Source organism: Oryctolagus cuniculus, chromosome 6 (assembly GCF_964237555.1).
Source record: "Oryctolagus cuniculus chromosome 6, mOryCun1.1, whole genome shotgun sequence".
Taxonomy (NCBI): domain Eukaryota; kingdom Metazoa; phylum Chordata; class Mammalia; order Lagomorpha; family Leporidae; genus Oryctolagus; species Oryctolagus cuniculus.
The window spans coordinates 95,761,963-95,779,813 of record NC_091437.1 but is presented as its reverse complement, the minus strand read 5'-3'; the positions used below and the strand labels follow the sequence as shown (position 1 = coordinate 95,779,813).

Below are 17,851 nucleotides of genomic sequence, written 5' to 3'. Positions count from 1 at the left end.
GAGGCCGGGAGCTGCGCGCCTTCTGAGACGCTGCCAGAGAGACTGGCAGATGCCTGCGTCGCGGCTGACCTCTGCTCCTGACCTCGTGTTCTTTAATTTCTGAGTCACGACCCGGCTGGGTTTTCTTATTGGACTCATTGATCTTGCCCTCAGGACACGGAGACACTGAAGGGGCTTCATTCCTCAGCCTTGGTGAACTTGCTACGTGTCCCTTAAACGCAAACCTTCCGGGCGGTGCGACCCCAGCGGCCGCCGAGGTCTCTGTCCTACCTGGCTTGGGGGCTTGCCCCCACCGACGCCCGAGAAGCGATCCTAAACCCCTTGTTCCCCAGGTGAGGCGACTGGAGTTGGCCAGAGGACTTGCGGCATGTGGCGGGACTGGGCCGGCGTGGGAAACGGCGCTTCCCTGGGGAGCGGGAGGTGGCGCGCCTCTCCCCTCGGTGCAGCCTGCATTTCCAGGACCCGCACAGTCAGACGCGGGCTTCCCGGTCCTCCTCCATCTGCGCGGGCTCTGCAGAGGGCCCAGGGGCGCCTGGAGCCGCCGCGTGCTCCGAAGCCCTCGGGGTGTCTCGCAGTGGGTTCTCCACCTCCGCCCGGGGCGCGGGAAGGTCGGGTGGCTGGAAGCGACTGCCTGAAGGAGTTTTGTTGGACGGAGAAGGCGGAGGGTAGGGAACTCGAAAAAGGTTTTGCAGGAGCCGGGTTAGGGGCCGCAGGTTGGGAGCGGGTGTTGAAAAGCAGCCGCGCTAGGTGTAGATGGGTGTGGAGCGGGAAGGGGGAGGTGACATTAACTAAGAACTTGAAGTCGGCCGATATCCTGGCAAATTTTCGTTTGCGGCTATTTATGGCTTGCTGCTTTTTTTTTTTTTTCTCTTGTTTTGCCTTTATCGTGGAAACCAGACTGGAGGAGGGATCGAAATGGGTTTATCCGATTCCTTCAACCTGGGGATGGCAGGGGCGGCCAGGCGCAGGGCCCCGGGGGGAGGCGCGCGCTCAGTCCCGCTTGCTTCCCGGCAGAGCCGCCGAGCACTCCGCCCCGAGGATGGCTCTGCGACCTTCGGATGAGACCGAGCTCCAGGACAAGGTGTGCTACCCACCGGAGAGGCTGCAGAACAGCCCCCAACCCCTAGCTGCCTACTACGCACCTTTTGCCGCCTACGGCCCCTACAGGAGCGCCCTGAGCGCGGCAGAGGATTTCCAACCTTTCCAGCAGCTGGACGGCGCCGTAGCCGCGCCCCAGGCCATGGCCTCCTTCGCCTTCCGGATGGCACCTCCCTTGTTGAGTCCCAGTCTGGCTCTCCAGCGGGAACCGTTCTACGATGTGCCCTGGTACAGCAAGTGGCCGCCGTGGTACCCGATCGCCCACCTCCCTGGGGAGGTGCCATACTTAATGAGCGGCGGCCGCGAGTACGCGGGCGCCAGCAACGAGGATTTGGGCCGCAGCGACGGGGCCCAGTACTGTGGCCCCGAGCCTGTAACGCTGCCGGCCTCTGCGGAGGCGTCCCTGGTCCCTGAGGGGCTGAAGTCTGCTCAGTTAGCGTCTTGCTCCCCGCCAAAGCAGTCTGAGGATGGCCCCAAGGCTCCGAGCCCGGAGAGGAAGTCGCCTCAACGTTTCCACTTCACCGAGGAGGACCTGCAGTTGGTTCTGTATGGGATCACTCCCAGCCTGGAGCACCCAGCTCTCCTGCAGCACGCCGTTTCCGGCGTCCCGGTCCCCGCAGACAGCGCTGCCTCAGGTAACCGGAAGGCTTGACTTCTGAGAGTTGAGTTGGGTGGGACAAGAGTAGGGGAGAGGGCGCGGCAGGGCGGCTCTGTAGCAGTCACTGCACCGGGTGGAGGTGGGGGTGGGAACTTTATTAGAGGCTGGAGGGTCCAGGCTCGCTGGGAAAGAAGCCCTGCTTAACCGCATAGCTCCTGAGGTTGGTATTAGTGAGCGCTGAGGACCAGGAGAGAAATGGTTCACGCAGGGGCGAAATAACCTGCAAAGGGTCATCCTGAGTGTCAGTTGAGGATCAAGTGTGAAAGGAACAGGAAAAATGCAATGTATGGATAAAACATCAAACACAGGGCAAGGGGAGGGATGGAGAAAAATGCCTTTAAAAGCATTTCATAATTTTTACTTAAGAAAATTGTCTACCTCTGCCTATTTCTAGGGTCTGATTCGCTTCCTCAAACTCTGGACAAAGACTCCCTTCAACTTCCAGAAGGTGGGCAGAACCCCTTGCTCGGATTTCTCCGTGGCACTTGTGCGGTCCCCCTTTTCTCATTTTCTCCTTGCCTTGGATTTGTCCCCCAGGTCTCCGCCTCCTGCGGACGATGTTTGGGAAAGTCTCGCATTTTGGGGTGTTCTGCAGCAGCTTCATTGCCAAGGGAGTCAGGTTCGGGCCCTTTCAAGGCAAAGTGGTCCAAGCCAGCGAAGTCAAGACCTGCCGAGACAATTCTGTGATGTGGGAGGTACAGGTTTCTGGTGGGGGAGGGGGAGCTGAGGCGGGGCGGGGGGGTGGGGGTGGGGTGGTTCCTGGCGCGGGAGGGGACATCCCAGCAGCTATCTGCTGTTTGTGTTGCCTGTAAAGGGGGGAACAGCGGGTGTTCCCTGCGTGAGGACAGTGCCTCTGCACGACTTCTGTGTTTTGTGGTGCCCTAAGTCATTTGAGTCTGTGAAGGCCAGCCTTAGACTATCCATTGAGAGAGCTGAACACATTGTGTTATGTTTATGGACAAAACCAACCCCTTCTACTATTCTAAAGTTCTGAAAGGATGCCAGAGGAAATAGACACAGAATTTTAGGATTCTGTATTGTTTGCCTCTGAAATTAGTCAAGGATTTTTAAAATCTGGCAGGCTTTAAATTAGTGCTGGTGTATAGGGCATGCTGGTGGGATTGAAGTATGTTTGTTGTCAGAGTGTATCAGATACCTTGAAATGTGCAAAACCGCTGATCCTGAATTTCTCCTTCTAGGAATCTAGTTTAGGAAACGAATCTGAAATTTCAGGCTATGCAGACAATGTTAATCACTGGGTTGTTTATAATAACAAAATGTTGTAGACAGTGAGATCTCTACCAGTGGAGAAAGAATTAAGTAATATGATTCAGTGTATATGGCTGAAAACTAAGTGGGCATAAAGCAAAACTAATTGGTTGTCTTTCAGAGGTGGAATTAAATAGAATCTCTTCTTTGTTTCCATGACTCTTGCTTATGAAATTCATTAAATTACTACAGAAATTTTGGTATCCAGGAAGGGATAAAAGTAGGATTCTTGTAAATATATGCTGGGGAGGGGTCAGCACTGTGGCACAGTGGGTTAAGCCATTGTCCGCCTTCTAAATGGGCACTGGTTCAAGTCCCAGCTGCTCTGATTCTGATCCAGCTGTCTGCAAATGAGCTTGGGAAAGCAGCGGAGGATGGCCAAAGTGCTTGTGCCCTTGTACCCACGTAGGAAACCTGGAAGAAGCTCCTGGATCCTCACTTTTGCCTGGCTCAGCCCTGGCCATTGCTGCTATTTGTGGAGTGAGCCAGGAAGATCTCTGTCTCTCCTCATTCCCTCTCTCTGTAACTGATTTTCCAATAAATAAATATATTTTTAAAAAATATATGTGTTAGGGGTACATGGTTAGCCTAATGGAAATCTGTTACTTCACCATTAGAGAACTCCTTAAACTAATAAATCTATTTAGGCTTAAGTAGGATTATATGCTACTTACTTTGATAATAGAAATCTAATTTATAGAAATCTATAAATTTTTAATTTTTAAGTAAATATTATCTAAATTAGAGGGAAAAGCAGTTCATTCCAGACTCTGTCTTTTTTTATTCAGATCTTTGAAGATGGTCATTTAAGCCACTTTATAGATGGAAAAGGCACTGGGAACTGGATGTCCTATGTCAACTGTGCCCGCTTCCCCAAGGAGCAGAACCTAGTTGCCGTGCAGTGCCAAGGGCAGATATTTTATGAGAGCTGCAAGGAGATCTACCAGAACCAAGAGCTCCTTGTGTGGTATGGAGACTGCTATGAGAAGTTCCTGGACATTCCTGTGAGTCTCCAGGTCACAGAGCCCGGCAAGCAGCCAACCAGGCCCTCTGAAGGTGAGTGTGTGGCTTTGCCTCCCCAGGAAGGCCTCCCACTGGAAGGACTGGGCTCGTTTCCATAAAGCCCTCCTTACTGGGGCCTCTCCCCCAGGCTAAAGCAGAGACTCAATTGAGGATGTCTGTAATGGGGGGGGGGGGGCTACCTGGCTGAAGGAAAAGAGCTCTCAGCTCCCAACCTGTTGAAACTACTTCTGATTATAAGGACATCCTTTTCCCCCAATCCCTTCACCCCCCTCAAACCTGTGCTTTAGCAGAGCCAATTTTCTGTCATCTCTGCTCAGGCTGCCACAGTTGATGCAGTCAAGGTGCTAGAGCAGCGTTTTTCAGATGGTGGGTTGTGGGGTGGAAGAGGGTGGCAGAATAAAGCAGGATGGAAATTACTGATTGGAATCACGTAAGAAATAGGAAGTATTATTTGTGAAGTTCTTGTTTCAAATGGATGCGTGTGCCTGTGCTGGATGTCAAGTGGATCTCAGGTAAGTCTGAGAAACATAGGACTGGACTCTTGCTCTTGACCTTGAACTAGCCTGAGTATGTGTACTTGGAGATCTTGTAAAGATGCTGATTCTCATTCAGGGTTGGAGTTCAGGTTCTTCATTTCCTTTTTTTTTTTTTTCTTCCTTTTGCCTTGTTTATTTTTCTTTAATTTTTCAAAATTCTTACTTATTTGAGAGAGAGAGAGGCACAGACGAGAAGCTGGTTCACTTCTCAAGTGCTCACAATAGCCAGGGCTGGGCCAGGCTGAAATCAGAAGCCCCAAACTCAATCTGCATCTTCCATGTGGCTGGCCAGGACCCAACCACTTGAGCCATCACTTGTTGCATTTAGCAGAAAGCAAGAATCAAGAGTAGATTCAGGACTTGAATCCAGGCCCTCCAATAAGGCATGTGAGCTTCCTAGGCAGTGTCTTAACTGCTATACCAATGCCTACCTGTCTACTTTCTATCACGCTTCTAGGGCTATGATGCTGCTGTCCCTGGATCACATCTGAGCAGCAGGGAGCTGGAGGAACCCCAGTTCACCCTGAAGGATGAGTCTCTGCATTTGGCATTTTAAGTAACCGCCAAGCGATTTTTATACACATAAAAGTTTTGGGACTAGTCAGTCATCCAGCAGGTGGGACAAGACCGTGTAAACCATGTAATATGTGTAGTCTGGTGAAAAGCAACCCTGTTATGGTCTAATAAATATGCTAAGCTACAGGAAAAAAAAAGCCTGGCTTGAATTCTTTTTATAATTTTTTAAAATTTTTGACAGGCAGAGTGGACTGAGAGAGAGAGAGAGAGAGAGAGACAGAGAAAGGTCTTCCTTCACCCTCCAATGGCCGCTGCGGCCAGCGCATCGTGCTGATCCGAACACGGGAGCCAGGTGCCTCTCCTGGTCTCCCATGGGGTGCAGGGCTCAAGCACTTGGGCCATCCTCCACTGTACTCCCTGGCCACAGCAGAGAGCTGTCCTGGAAGAGGGGCAATTGGGACAGAATCCGGCGCCCCAACTGGGACTAGAACCCAGTGTGCCGGCGCTGCTAGGCGGAGGATTAGCCTATTGAGCCGCGGCGCCGGCCAAGCCTGGCTTGAATTCGTCGTACCCCATGGTGGTTGGCTGGGTGCTTGTCTCCTTCCTACATGGATCCCTTCAGGATGGGGAATGACCCTGAGTCCCTCCACACCCCATGCCCCCCCTGGATCCTGGTGTGAACTGAATGGAAGAGAAAGAGCTACTGCTAAATTGGGACAGGCTGCTTTGGGATGAAGTGAAGTAAGGGAGGTGTAGGGCAGCAGGAGAGAGGGAAAGCAACCCAATTTCAGAAAACAGGGGAGCCAAAGGCAGGGAAATGTGCAGCAGGGGCTAGGAGGTAAGTGAGGAGCAGTCTCTTCCCACAGCCTGGATAACGAGGGCTTCTCCGTGTCGTTTAGGTGAGCTGTCTTCTCACTCCCCCAGCCAACTCAGTCTGTTTTGGTCACTTCTAGAAATGTGCATTCTGCTTAATAATACGCATCAAACTAATACAGTATTTATTAACCTTTGACACCTCAGTAATACTTTCTGCAAATTGTCACTAGGAACAGTCAACTGTTGGAGTTGTAGAGCATATTAAGCTGCCACCTAATTAGCAGCATCCTGTATTGCAATGCTTGGTGAGTGACAGCTGCTCCACTTCTAATCAAGCTCCCTGCTAATGAACCTGGGATGACTATTCAAGTGCTGGGATCCCTGCCACCCATGTGGGTGACTCAGAGTTCATGTTTCCTGGCTTTGGCCTGACCCAACCCTGGGTGTTGAGGTTACCTGGGGAATGAACCAACACATGGAAGATTCTCTCTTCCTCTCGCTATTGCTCTGCCCTTCAAATAAAGATTGAAAAAAAGAAAGAAAAGAAGTAGCCTAAAAGGAAAAAAACACTTTGCATGTCAGGATTTTTACTGTGGCATTATCCATATTCATGAAAATCACAAACTAAGTGCTCAACAGTAGAAATATTGAATAAATCATACATTTAAGATTTCTTTATTTGAAAGACAGAGTCACAGAGAGGCAGAGAGAGAGGTCTTCTATCTGCTGGTTCACTCCCCAAATGGCCACAATAGCTGGAGCTGGGCCGATCCGAAGCCAGGAGCCGGAAGCTTCCTCCAGGTCTACCACGTTGAGTGCAGGGGCCCAAACACCTGGGCCATCTTCTACTGCTTTCCCAGGCCATAGCAGAGAGCTGGATCAGAAGTGGAGCAGCTGGGACTCGAACCCACACCCATATGGGATACTGGCACTGCAGGCGGCAGCCTTACACATTTTGTCACAGCGCTGGCCCCTGATACATTATTGACGTGGAATCACCTGCAGATATCAAAGATCGTAACCATAGCAAGCACCAGGGATGAGATCTTACGATGATCAGCAGGGGGAACCTAACTTGCCTCACCTTTGCAAAAATGACATCTGATGCTTTTGGCATTGAGATGATAGCATGTCTTTTGGCCCATGTGGGGAAAGAAACTTGTATACCCCTTAATCTATTGCAAAGAATTCTCAGTGAATTCATTTGCCTTCTGTTACTGTGATCGGAACTGGATATGACTGAAAAGGAAAGGAAGTTCGAAATTAATGTCAATCAAATGTTTTTTTCTCAAGGTCATTTTGGCATTGAGAAGGGATTTGGAGGCGGCCTTCCCCTTCAGGTTTGGCTGGAGTGGGGAGAGAAGGCTCTGGACTCTATGTGGGCGGGATATTTGAATATGCAAGTGTGTGTGTGTTTTGGGGGATGGAGGTGTGGAATGTGAAGATAGAGCTTTTTTTTTTTTCCCAGTTGTGATGAAAACACTTTAACATGTGATCTGCTATCTGAAAGACAACTCTTAATCTTTGGCAAATTGTCTAAACTGGGTTTGGACAGAAAATATCCTTATCAGTATTTAGAAACTCCTTGGATTAAAAGAGTAGCTGATTGAGATAGGGAGTGGAACCGCCTGCAGCACTGGCACACTGGGTTCTAGTCCCAGTCGGGGCGCCGGATTCTGTCCCGGTTGCCCCTCTTCCAGGCCAGCTCTCTGCTGTGGCCAGGGAGTGCAGTGGAGGATGGCCCAGGTACTTGGGTCCTGCACCCCATGGGAGACCAGGAGAAGCACCTGGCTCCTGGCTTCGGATCAGCACCGTGCGCCGGCTGCAGTGGCCATTGGAGGGTGAACCAACGGTAAAGGAAGACCTTTCTGTCTCTCTCTCTCTCACTGTCCACTCTGCCTGTCAAAAAAAAAAAAAAAAAAAAAAAAGAAAAGAAAAGAAAAGAAAGAAAAAGAAAAAAAACTATAGAGATAGGGAGTGGGAGAAGGGACTGGGATTAAATGAAATGAAGATAAATTTCCTACAACCTGAGCAGAGAATGTAGGCCTCCGGAGCCTAATTACTAAAGATCCTGACTCATTACTGCCTCAGTGGTTCTACGCAGACTCACTGTTGAACTCTTATTCTAAACTTTGGTGCGTTTTGATGCTTCAGCTTATAAAATCGTTGACTCCCCTTCCTGTTTCGCCTCCCCTGGGCCAGGAAGCAGGAAGGCCCGGTATTTCTGACCAATGACTACTCTAGCTCTGAGCTGGAAGCAGCCCCACCAGGGGAATTCTGAGTTTTAAGCACCTCAATGAAAGTGATAGACAAAGCAGGGCAGATCCTCGCTGGGTTGGCTGCTGGCTTCTTGGTTATTTACTTAATGAAGGGTTTATTTCCTTAGCCACCTGTTAAACGTGCCTGGGAAGTAGTTGTCAACTAACAAAGTCCCTGATGGACAGCTTCCCTGCTGTCCCGATGCTTAAGAGATTTCTATCTACAGATTCTTGCATGGACTGGCTCTTGGCTCTTCTCGCTCACAGCCAGCAGACAATGAGGTCTCAGTGGGACATTCATAGTCAAAGCCACTTTATCCTCTGGAATCCAGGGAGGCCTCAGTGGGGGTGCTTTTGTAGGTGGCCTCTGTCCTCTCTCTTGCCCTCAACACATAGACACCTCTGGATCTGCAGTGTCCTCAGCTAGAGTCCGCTGTGCCCTCTCTAACCTCCCCCCCAAAACATCCTTTGAAAGCAACAAGCCTTTGGGGGAGGCTGCCTGGCACGCAGTCGCAGTCGTAGCTCAGCACGGACCAGGATTAGGTGACTGTGTTGAGGAAGTCAAGATACTTTCCCCATTGCTCTCTATGTGAAGATGGTAGCCCTGGAAAAGTGAATTGTAAACTGAGGAAACAGCACTGGGAAGCCAGCTGTGGGTGTCCTGGTGAGTGTTTTGCATTTACAGCTCAGGCTGATCTTGAGGGGAGAAAGTCCGGATGTCTGAGTGCATTAACCTTGGAACAAGTGCTGGACAGAAGCGTGTTTAAGAACCTTACCCATGCTACAGAAAGAGTTTCTTTGAGTATATTTCATGGCAAAGGGAAGGAGAGCTTATAGATTAAGGCACTTAAGAGAGGGGTTAAGCCCACTGCTTGTAACATCCCATGCTGGAGTTTGGTTTCTAGTACCACCTACTCTGCTTCTGAATCCAGCATTTCCTGCTAATGCGCATTCTGTGAGGCAGCACATGATGGCTCAAGTTTCTGGGGCCCCTGCTACCCAGTGGGAGACCTGATGAGGTCTGGGCTCCTGGCTTTAGCCTCGCCCACACTGGCTGTTGAGTGTATTTGGGGAGTGAAGCAGTGGATGGAAGATCTCTTTCTCCTCCCTCTTTTATAAAGTAGCTAAACACATATGCATATATATGTGCACATATTTCTATTAAGGAATCAGCTAATATTTTAGGGAAAACAATAGCATTATGGTCATGCTTTAAAAATATTCCAAAGATTACAATTTGAGATTCAGTGTTTGTAAATCAAATGATAGATTAGTATTAAAATAACCCATTATGGAGAGAAGTGATACAAGAGAAAACAAAACTTGCTATGAGTTGATGTTTGTCAAAGCTGGGTATTGGGCACATGAGGGCTTCTTAGCAGTATTATTTTGACTTTGGTACGAATTCTTTTGGAGAGAAAAGAGAAGGAAGCTGAAAAAGGCACTGACACTTAACCCCACTGTGTTTGACAGAGTCTGCAGAAGGTTACAGATGTGAGAGATGTGGGAAAGTGTTTACCTACAAATACTACAGAGATAAGCACCTCAAGTACACCCCCTGCGTGGACAAGGGTGATAGGAAATTTCCCTGTTCTCTCTGCAAACGGTCCTTTGAGAAGCGGGACCGGCTCCGGATCCACATCCTCCATGTTCATGAGAAGCATCGGCCTCACAAGGTGAGCACTGGGCAGGTGCATGACCGGCTGACCCTGGGCCTGCTGCCACCCTCCCTCCCTGGCTTGGGTTCCCAGTGGCTAGCTTCAGGTTTACTAAGCCATGGGAGAGGACAGACAGACACCAGGCAGAAGGAAGAATGTGAAAGCACCATAGGCAAGGTGGCCTTGATCAGAGTCTGGAAGGGTTAGGGAGGGGTCTGATTCATATTGGAGACAGGGTTAGTCCGGTAGGGGAAAAAGCTTGGCATGTATGTGGTCTTAGGTAACAACCCTTTGAAGATTGCATCCTTTTGCAATGATCATTTATTATTTGGATCATTCTAAATGGATTTAAAAATATTAAGACAGTGAAGTTATTTCTTGCCCATCAGACTGGCAAAGGTACAATTAAACTACTCAGTATTCTGATGCATAAACGTATTCAGCAAAAAGCAAGTTACAGAATATGTATAGAATGGTGTTATTTAAAATGTATATGTATAATGTCTTGCATATAAATGGAAAACAGGGTGAAGGACAAGAAGCCACCAGCTGCATGTTTTGGAGTATGACTGAAAGTGAAGCCAGGAGTGACTTTCATGTTTGTACTTGATAAATGTCTTTAGTATTTACTTTTATTTTTGAATGTGAGAAAACAATATGCTGGGTGCACAGGATTTTGAGAATAAACGTATGAAAGATACCTGACACCCTGTGATTCAAAGTTGAGCCATTTTAGGAATAGTTTTCTGTTTGTGTATATATGTGTGTGATTGGGATCCTACTGAATATGATAAGGGTACTGTTCTGATTTGACATTACATATATCACAAGCTACGTGTAAAAATAACAGTGCTATATCTCTACATCAGATGGATGTGCCATACTTTGTTTATTTAATCCCCTATTTTGTGCCATTAACTCCAATATTGCAGCCGTGAACAGTATTCTATGGAGGCTGCTGCCTCTGCTGTATATTTCTGATTATTTCTTCATGATAGACTCCTAGGAATAGAAAAAACTGAGTTAAAGAGCGAGTCCAGTGTTGAGAGTTTTGAATTCTGAAAGTGCTACATCACTTTCCAGAGAAGGTGGCAGGAATCCATGGACCGCACCTGGGCTCGGCTATCTTGCCAATAATTATCTTTTCTTTTCAACTTACTGGGTTTTTTTAAAGATTTATTTTATTTATTTATTCAAAAGAGTTACACAGAGAGAAGAGAGGCAGAGAGAGAGAGGTCTTTCCACTAGTTCACTCCCCAGATGGCCCCAATGGCCTGAGCTGCACCTATCAGGAACCAGGAGCTTCTTCTGGGTCTCCCACATGGGTGCAGGGGCCCAAGGACCTGGGCTATCCTCTGCTGCTTTCCCAGGCCATAGCAGAGAGCTGGATCACAAGAGGAGCAGCTGGGACTAGAACCGATGCCCATATGGGGTGCTGGCGCTTCAGGTCAGGGCTTTAACCCACTGCGCCACAGCACCGGCCCCCTGCGCCACAGCACCGGCCCCCTGCATCCTCATTATTCATGAGGTTTCAGTTTGTAAGATAACTTTTTGTTTGCCATTTATACTGGTCTTGTAATATATCAATTTATGTCCTTATTAGGTATTTCTGTCATTAAATGCTTTTGTAATAATATTTTGCAAGTCATATATTTTCAATTTTAGGATTTAAGGTCTTTTCACATTTTAAGATTTTTGAAATTGGGCTCTGTTCTACAGTTGATGGAGTGCCATAGTTTTTTTGATTATTTTTTTTTCCTGTTTATATTTAGATTTATTTATTTAGTTGAAAGGCAGAGAAAGGGAGAGAGAGTGTGGGCTTCCATGCACTGGTTCACTCCCCAGATAAGGCCATGATGACCAGGGGCTGGATTGGGCTGAAGCCAGGAGCTTCATTTGGGTTTCCTATATTTATTTGAAAGGCTGAGTTACAGAGAGGGAGGGAGACAGAGAGATCTTCCATCCACTAGTTTACTCCCCAAATGGCCGCAATGCGTAGAGCTGGGCCAGGCCGAAGCCAGGAGCCAGGAACTTCCGGGTCTCCCATGTAGGTAGGTACATGGACCCAAGGACTTGGGCCGTCTTCCACTGCTTTCCCAAGAGCAGGGAACTGGGACGATGGCATTGCTGGCAGCAGCTTTACCTGCTACCCCACGATGCCAACCCAAATTTAATTCTATTTTACGTAGACTTTTTAGGAGCACTTTTATAGGTGTTCATTATTCAAACTCCAAGCCATAGAGGAAAATAAGGGAAGCCCTAAAATCCCACCATCTAAAAAGATGAGCTCTATCTGCACCTGAGCACACCTGGGGACGAGGCCACGGTAGCACGCATGCCTTCTCCAGAGGACACAGGTTTCCCTGCAGTCTGTGCGACTGCTTCAAAAATGATGTCCGTCAACAGGTGTCCTTGGCCACCTCTCAGTGGTTCCCTTTCCCTGGTGTGAAATTCCTGGAAAAGATCCCGTTGGAACCAGGAGCACAAAGATTGCAAATAGAGCAGACTTGCTGGGGTTACACAGCTACTAGTTTACAGAGCAGGGCTGATTCGGATCTCCATTGTATACCACGGTCCTCTTGGGTTCCAGATTTCATATCTGAAACAACTGACACCCAAAGACACTCGTGAATTTCCTAGAGTCACAGCATTAGCATTAGGGATGATATCGGCAGGGTCTGGACCAGTGCCAGTGCCCATGCCGCTGATTATTCACTGAATCCCAGGATGTCTTTCTACTGTCTCAGTAGGTGCCCAGCCTGGGGCAGGGGGATCCGCTGCTTACAGATGGACACAAAATAAACACAGCGCTCCCCTCGCCCCTCCAGGTCAGTGTAAAGGTTGGGAGAGACTTGGTTAGGGAAACATGCAATTTCAACATGATGGTTTTCTCCCTCAGTGCTCCACCTGTGGGAAGTGTTTCTCTCAGTCTTCCAGCCTGAACAAACACATGCGTGTCCACTCTGGAGACAGACCGTACCAGTGTGTATATTGCACAAAGGTAAGCAGAACCACCTTCAAAGGATCCGTCTTGAACCCTACTTGGGTGCCCATAGGTGATTTAAAGCAAAAAGTCTGGCTTATACTGAGTTCTCGGTAAATCTTAGTCAATTATCAGCTCATTCTCAATTTCTACCCCGGGTATGACCTGTTACTAAGCTGGTGTTCAGGGCATGTGTCATGAAACACTTTCCAAATAGATAGGAACCTAATGATCAGAGGTTTGACCAATGTTCAAAGCTCTCTTTTGACTTGTCTTCTCTGTTCTTTTATTTTTTGTTTTTAATGTTTAAGAACTGATGTGTTTTTCTTTTTAAGAAATTAATTTCTTTGAAAGGCAGAGATACAGACAGGTAGAGGCAGAGAGAGAGGTGTCTTCCATCTTCTGGTTCATTCCCCAGATGGCCGAAATGGCTGGAGCTGTGCCAATCCGAAGCCAGGAGCCAGGAGCTTCTTCTGGGTCTCCCATGTGGGTGCACTTGCCCACGGACCTGGGCCATCCTCTACTGCTTTCCCAGGCCATAGCAGAGAGCAGGATCAGAAGAGGAGCAGCCGGGACTAGAACCGGCGCCTACGTGGGATGCCAGTGCTTCAGGCCAGGGCTTTAACCCACTGCACCACAGCGCCAGCCCCATAGATTTACTTTTTAAATAAAAGTTTTTTTTATGTTTTTATGTTTTATTTGAAGGGCAGAGTTGTAGGGAGAGAGAAAGAAAAAGAGATCTTCTATCCACTGGTTCATTCCCCAAATGGCCACACAGCCGGGTCTGCGTTGGGCTGAAAACCAGGAGCCAGGAATGGCATCCAGGTCTCCCACGTGGTTGTCAGGGAGCTAAGTACTTGGGCCATTTCCCAGTGACTCCCAGGTACATTAGCAAGGAGCTGGATCAGAGGATGAGCAGCCAGGCCTCCAACTGGTGCTCTGATATGGGATGCAGACAACTTGAGAAGCAGCTTAACCCATTGTGACACAACTTCTCACTCCTAACCTAGGTGTGCAACCTTGAGTCAGTCCATTAAGTTCTCTGTTGTTTAGTTTCTTCATTGTCAAAATAGGGGTAAGTAGTTTTTATGGAGCTGTTGAATTACATGAGTCAATAGGTAAAGTTCTCATAACCATACCCAACACATTGTAACTGCTACTAAAACGGTAGCTACCATTATTACTGCTTTAATCTAGAAGACTTAAATTGGAAGAATGCTGAAAAAGTTCATGGAGAAATAGAATTAAGGATAAGCTTAGGGGGTGGTGTTGTGGCCTGTGACAACACTGGCCAGCATCCCATATGGGCGCCTGTTCCAGTCCCATCTGCTGCACTTCCAGTCCAACTCCCTGCTAATGCATCAGGGAAAGCAGTGGAAGATGGCCCAAGTGCTTGGGCCTCTGCACCCATGAGGGAGACGTATTTCCAGTCTCCTGGCTTTCGCTTGGCCATCTGGGGAGTGAATCAGCAGATGGAGGATCTCTCTCTCTCTCTCTCTCTCACACTCCCTTCTCTCTCTGTAACTGCCCTCTCAATAAATGAATAAATCTTCCAAAAAAAAGTTTATTAGTTTTTTTGTACTGCTCATTTTCCATGAACATTTCAAAGACCCCTGTCATCCATGGATTTCAACAATTAACTTGACTTTTAATTTCATTTCTATGAACTTTCTGAACTGCCCTCATTTGGTTAGGGGCTGCTGAAACAGAGGACACCTGAGAGATATTATAGCACTTTGATGATAGATACACATCTATGTTGTCTAATGCATAGTTAGCTGTTAACCACATGGGACCATTTTAATTAAGGTTAATTAAAATTCAGTGAATTAAACTAAAGTTGGCATAGGTGTTTGCATGAACGGGGAACTGGGTCAGAAATGGAGCAGCTGGGACCAGTGCTCATATGGCATCCATAAGCCGCAGGTGATGGCTTACCTGTTATGCCACAACACCGGGCTTTAACCCTTTTGTTTAATTGGTGTCCAACTGCTGGAAGCTGACTTTTCTTCTGCTCTCTGTTCTCTGCAGAAATTCACTGCCTCCAGCATACTCCGCACACATATAAGACAGCACTCCGGGGAGAAGCCCTTCAAATGCAAGTACTGTGGCAAATCTTTTGCATCGCACGCGGCCCATGACAGCCATGTCCGGCGCTCCCACAAGGAGGATGAAGGCTGCTCTTGCAGTGTTTGTGGACAGACCTTCACAGGTCAGGACGCTGTCTGCTCGCACATGAAGTCTCACGAACACTACTAGCCCTCACAGCATGGGCAGTGTGGAGACTGGGGACACGGATTCTCTGTCAAAATGTCCTGTGGTAGGTGCGTCGAATGAACAAGTGATGGCAATATTGAATGAGAAGCAGAAAAGTAGAACTGACCCGTCTGCTGAATTTGCCGGATCTATTGACCTTGGTTTTACAGGTTTCACAGAAATGGTTCCTGGAGCTTTTAACAAAAATGGAATTTTGGCAGACTTAACAAGAAGTGATGAAAGCTGGAGGGGTGATTGTGCTCGGGGTCTGAAAACAACACATACTCTGAGAGTGACTCGCAGTCCCTGTGGTACAGAGGCTGGGGCAGGTTTCCAGATTTTGTAATGAGAGGGAAGGAAGCCTATTCTTCAACAGGTTCATTGCCTTGGACCCTCACCTGTACTGTTTGTGGCCATCACCTGCTCTATTTCTGCATAAAAAAATTCTTTAAAAATCTATCCAAGCTAATGTTTCATTACTGTTGAAACTAAGTATTCAGGCATGAATCTTTTTGTTTAAAGATTTACTTATTTATTTGAATAGCTGAGTTACAGGGAGGGAGAGAGATTTTCCATCTGCTGGCTCACTCCCCAAATGGTCACAAGGGTGGGAGCTGGGCCATTCTGAAGCCAGGAACCAGGAGATTCTTCCTTGTCTCCCACATGGGTGCAGGGGCCCAAGCACTTGGGCCATCCTCTGCTGCTTTCCCAGGCACATTAGCAGGGAGCTGGATTGGAAGTGGAGCAGCTGGGATGTGACCTGTTGCCTATGTGGGTGTTGCAGGCAGAGGCTTAACCTTCTACACCACAGTGCTGGCTCCATGAACTAATCTTCCCTCTTAAAGCTGATTGCATTCTTAATGGATAAGCAAGTGGATTTTTGTTTTCTAATTAGCTGACTCATGCTACCAGAGAGCAAAAAGAAACAAGTAATCCCACTGAAAAGAAAAATGTACTGTATAAGGGATCACCAGGCTGGTGTGAGTGTGGGGGAAATGCAATTTTTAAAAAATTTATTTATTTGAAAGGCAGGGTGACAGAGCTCTTCCATCCACTGGTTCAAATGCCTGCAACAGTCAAAAAGTTGAACCAGGCCAAAGCCAGGAGCCTGTAAGTCCCTCTGGCCTCCCACATAGGTGGTAGGCACCCAAGTACTTGGGCCATCATCTGCTGCCTTCCAGGTACATCAGCAGGAAGCTGGATTGGAAGGGAATAGCTGGAATCAGCACTCCCATTTGGGATGCAGGCATCCTAAGCAAATGGCAGCTTAGCCTACTGCAACAAACACATTATATACCTGCCCTGAGAATTCACTTTGCTACAGGAGACTCATCTCAGGTGTGGGTGACATTAGATCTGAGGATATTCACTGCTGCACAGATGAGGAAGTTGAGGCTGAGAGATGAAGGAAGTGGTGAGTGGTCATCTACCTCAAAGGGGCAGAGCCAGGCCTGCCAGAGTCAGACTACAAAGCCCAACCTTCGAACTCACCATTTCCTCAGCTTGAATCCTAAGGCAATAGAGTGTTTTCCATTAGCGTCTCATTTCTCAAAGCAAGCAACAACAAGCTTAAATGTTAACATGGAAAATCCAAGACCAGGATTAGGGTTACAGTGCTTTCTCAACTCTTCGTGATAGCAACTACCAGGAGCTAACTGCCAATGTGCAGTTCTTTGTCCACATCTGGGAGCCATACAGCCTCAAGGTGACCTACCGGACTTGTGCAGCCTCATTGGAAAGATGAAGTTGAGCTCCTGGCAGTATCCCCTTGGAGGATGAAGCTATCCTGGGCCAGTGCGGGGTGGAATCCCTGACCATCACTCTGGAAGTAAATGCTGGGGAGGTGAGAGGTCAGACCATGGTGATGAATGCAGTACAAGTGGCATTTTATCAACGTAGTACCCACCTTTGGGAAGAAGGCAATTCTTAAATTCCTTTGTAATCCTGGCTTTCTCTAAGAAGGTCAATTAGCCCAGTCCCCCAAAAAAGTGCTTGATGGGCAGCCCTAGCTGCTAAGGTCGTGTCCCTCCCCTAGCTATGTTTTTATTGGCTACTTAGGGCTTTGCTTCACCCTGTATGCATGGCCCATGCTCCCCGAATGGAGCAATTCGGCATGGAACAGATGGTCTTGCAGAAGGAGGCTCTGAGCTTCAGCAGAATCCTTAGGAAGAGATGTACGGCAGGTGGAAAAGCAGGCACAGATTTCCCTCTAGGGAATTCGGCAATTTCTCCTAATGGGAATGTGCCCTGTTGTTTTAGGACTGTTTAAGCTCATGTTAATTAAGTCAAACAATGGTCTTCTGGAAAGACTGGGGCTCATCAGGTAATTAGGCAGCCTTTCTTCCACTGCTAGCTCAAAAATATATTACTTGAGACATTTTCTTGCTGTTTAAGGCTTTGAATATTATTTTTGAATCAAATGGTAACACGAGTCATCACGTCCTGATATGCTCCCCCTAACATCATCCTTGAGTGATTACCTGAAACTCTTGCTTGTTTCTTTAAAGTGTGGATCTCTTCTGTCTCTAAAAATGATTTGGACCAACTTGCAGCAGGAATAAAAAAGACTAAGACAAAGTCGGGCAAATCACCACATAGAGGACCTGCACCCGCATGGGAGACCAGGAGGAAGCACCTGGCTCCTGGCTTCGGATTGGCCCAGTGCGCCGGCCGTAGCGGCCATTTGGGGGTGAACCGACGGAAAAGGAAGACCTTTCTTGTCTCTCTCTCTAACTCTGCCTGTAAAAAAAATTTTTTTTGAAAAGTGTGTCTATCAATTT

At 47.9% G+C, this 17,851-nt stretch overlaps 1 protein-coding gene across 1 annotated transcript; it reads left to right on the top strand.

Moving 5' to 3' along the window:
* Positions 1 to 15,835, top strand: PRDM14 (PR/SET domain 14). Its single transcript, XM_002710518.4, has 8 exons — positions 1 to 332; positions 1,015 to 1,733; positions 2,151 to 2,204; positions 2,294 to 2,451; positions 3,814 to 4,081; positions 9,648 to 9,850; positions 12,732 to 12,833; positions 14,847 to 15,835. Exons 2-8 carry the CDS (start codon positions 1,040 to 1,042, stop codon positions 15,072 to 15,074), a joined length of 1,707 nt encoding a protein of 568 aa, XP_002710564.3. The 5' UTR covers positions 1 to 332; positions 1,015 to 1,039; the 3' UTR covers positions 15,075 to 15,835.
* Positions 15,836 to 17,851: the final 2,016 nt, after the last annotated feature.

Coding starts and splice junctions, on each gene's coding strand:
- PRDM14 (XM_002710518.4), top strand. CDS start 1,040: ATGGCTCTGCGACCTTCGGATGAGACCGAGCTCCAGGACAAGGTGTGC. Junction 1,734..2,150: donor CGCAGACAGCGCTGCCTCAG/GTAACCGGAAGG, acceptor GCCTATTTCTAG/GGTCTGATTCGCTTCCTCAA. Junction 4,082..9,647: donor GCCAACCAGGCCCTCTGAAG/GTGAGTGTGTGG, acceptor TGTGTTTGACAG/AGTCTGCAGAAGGTTACAGA.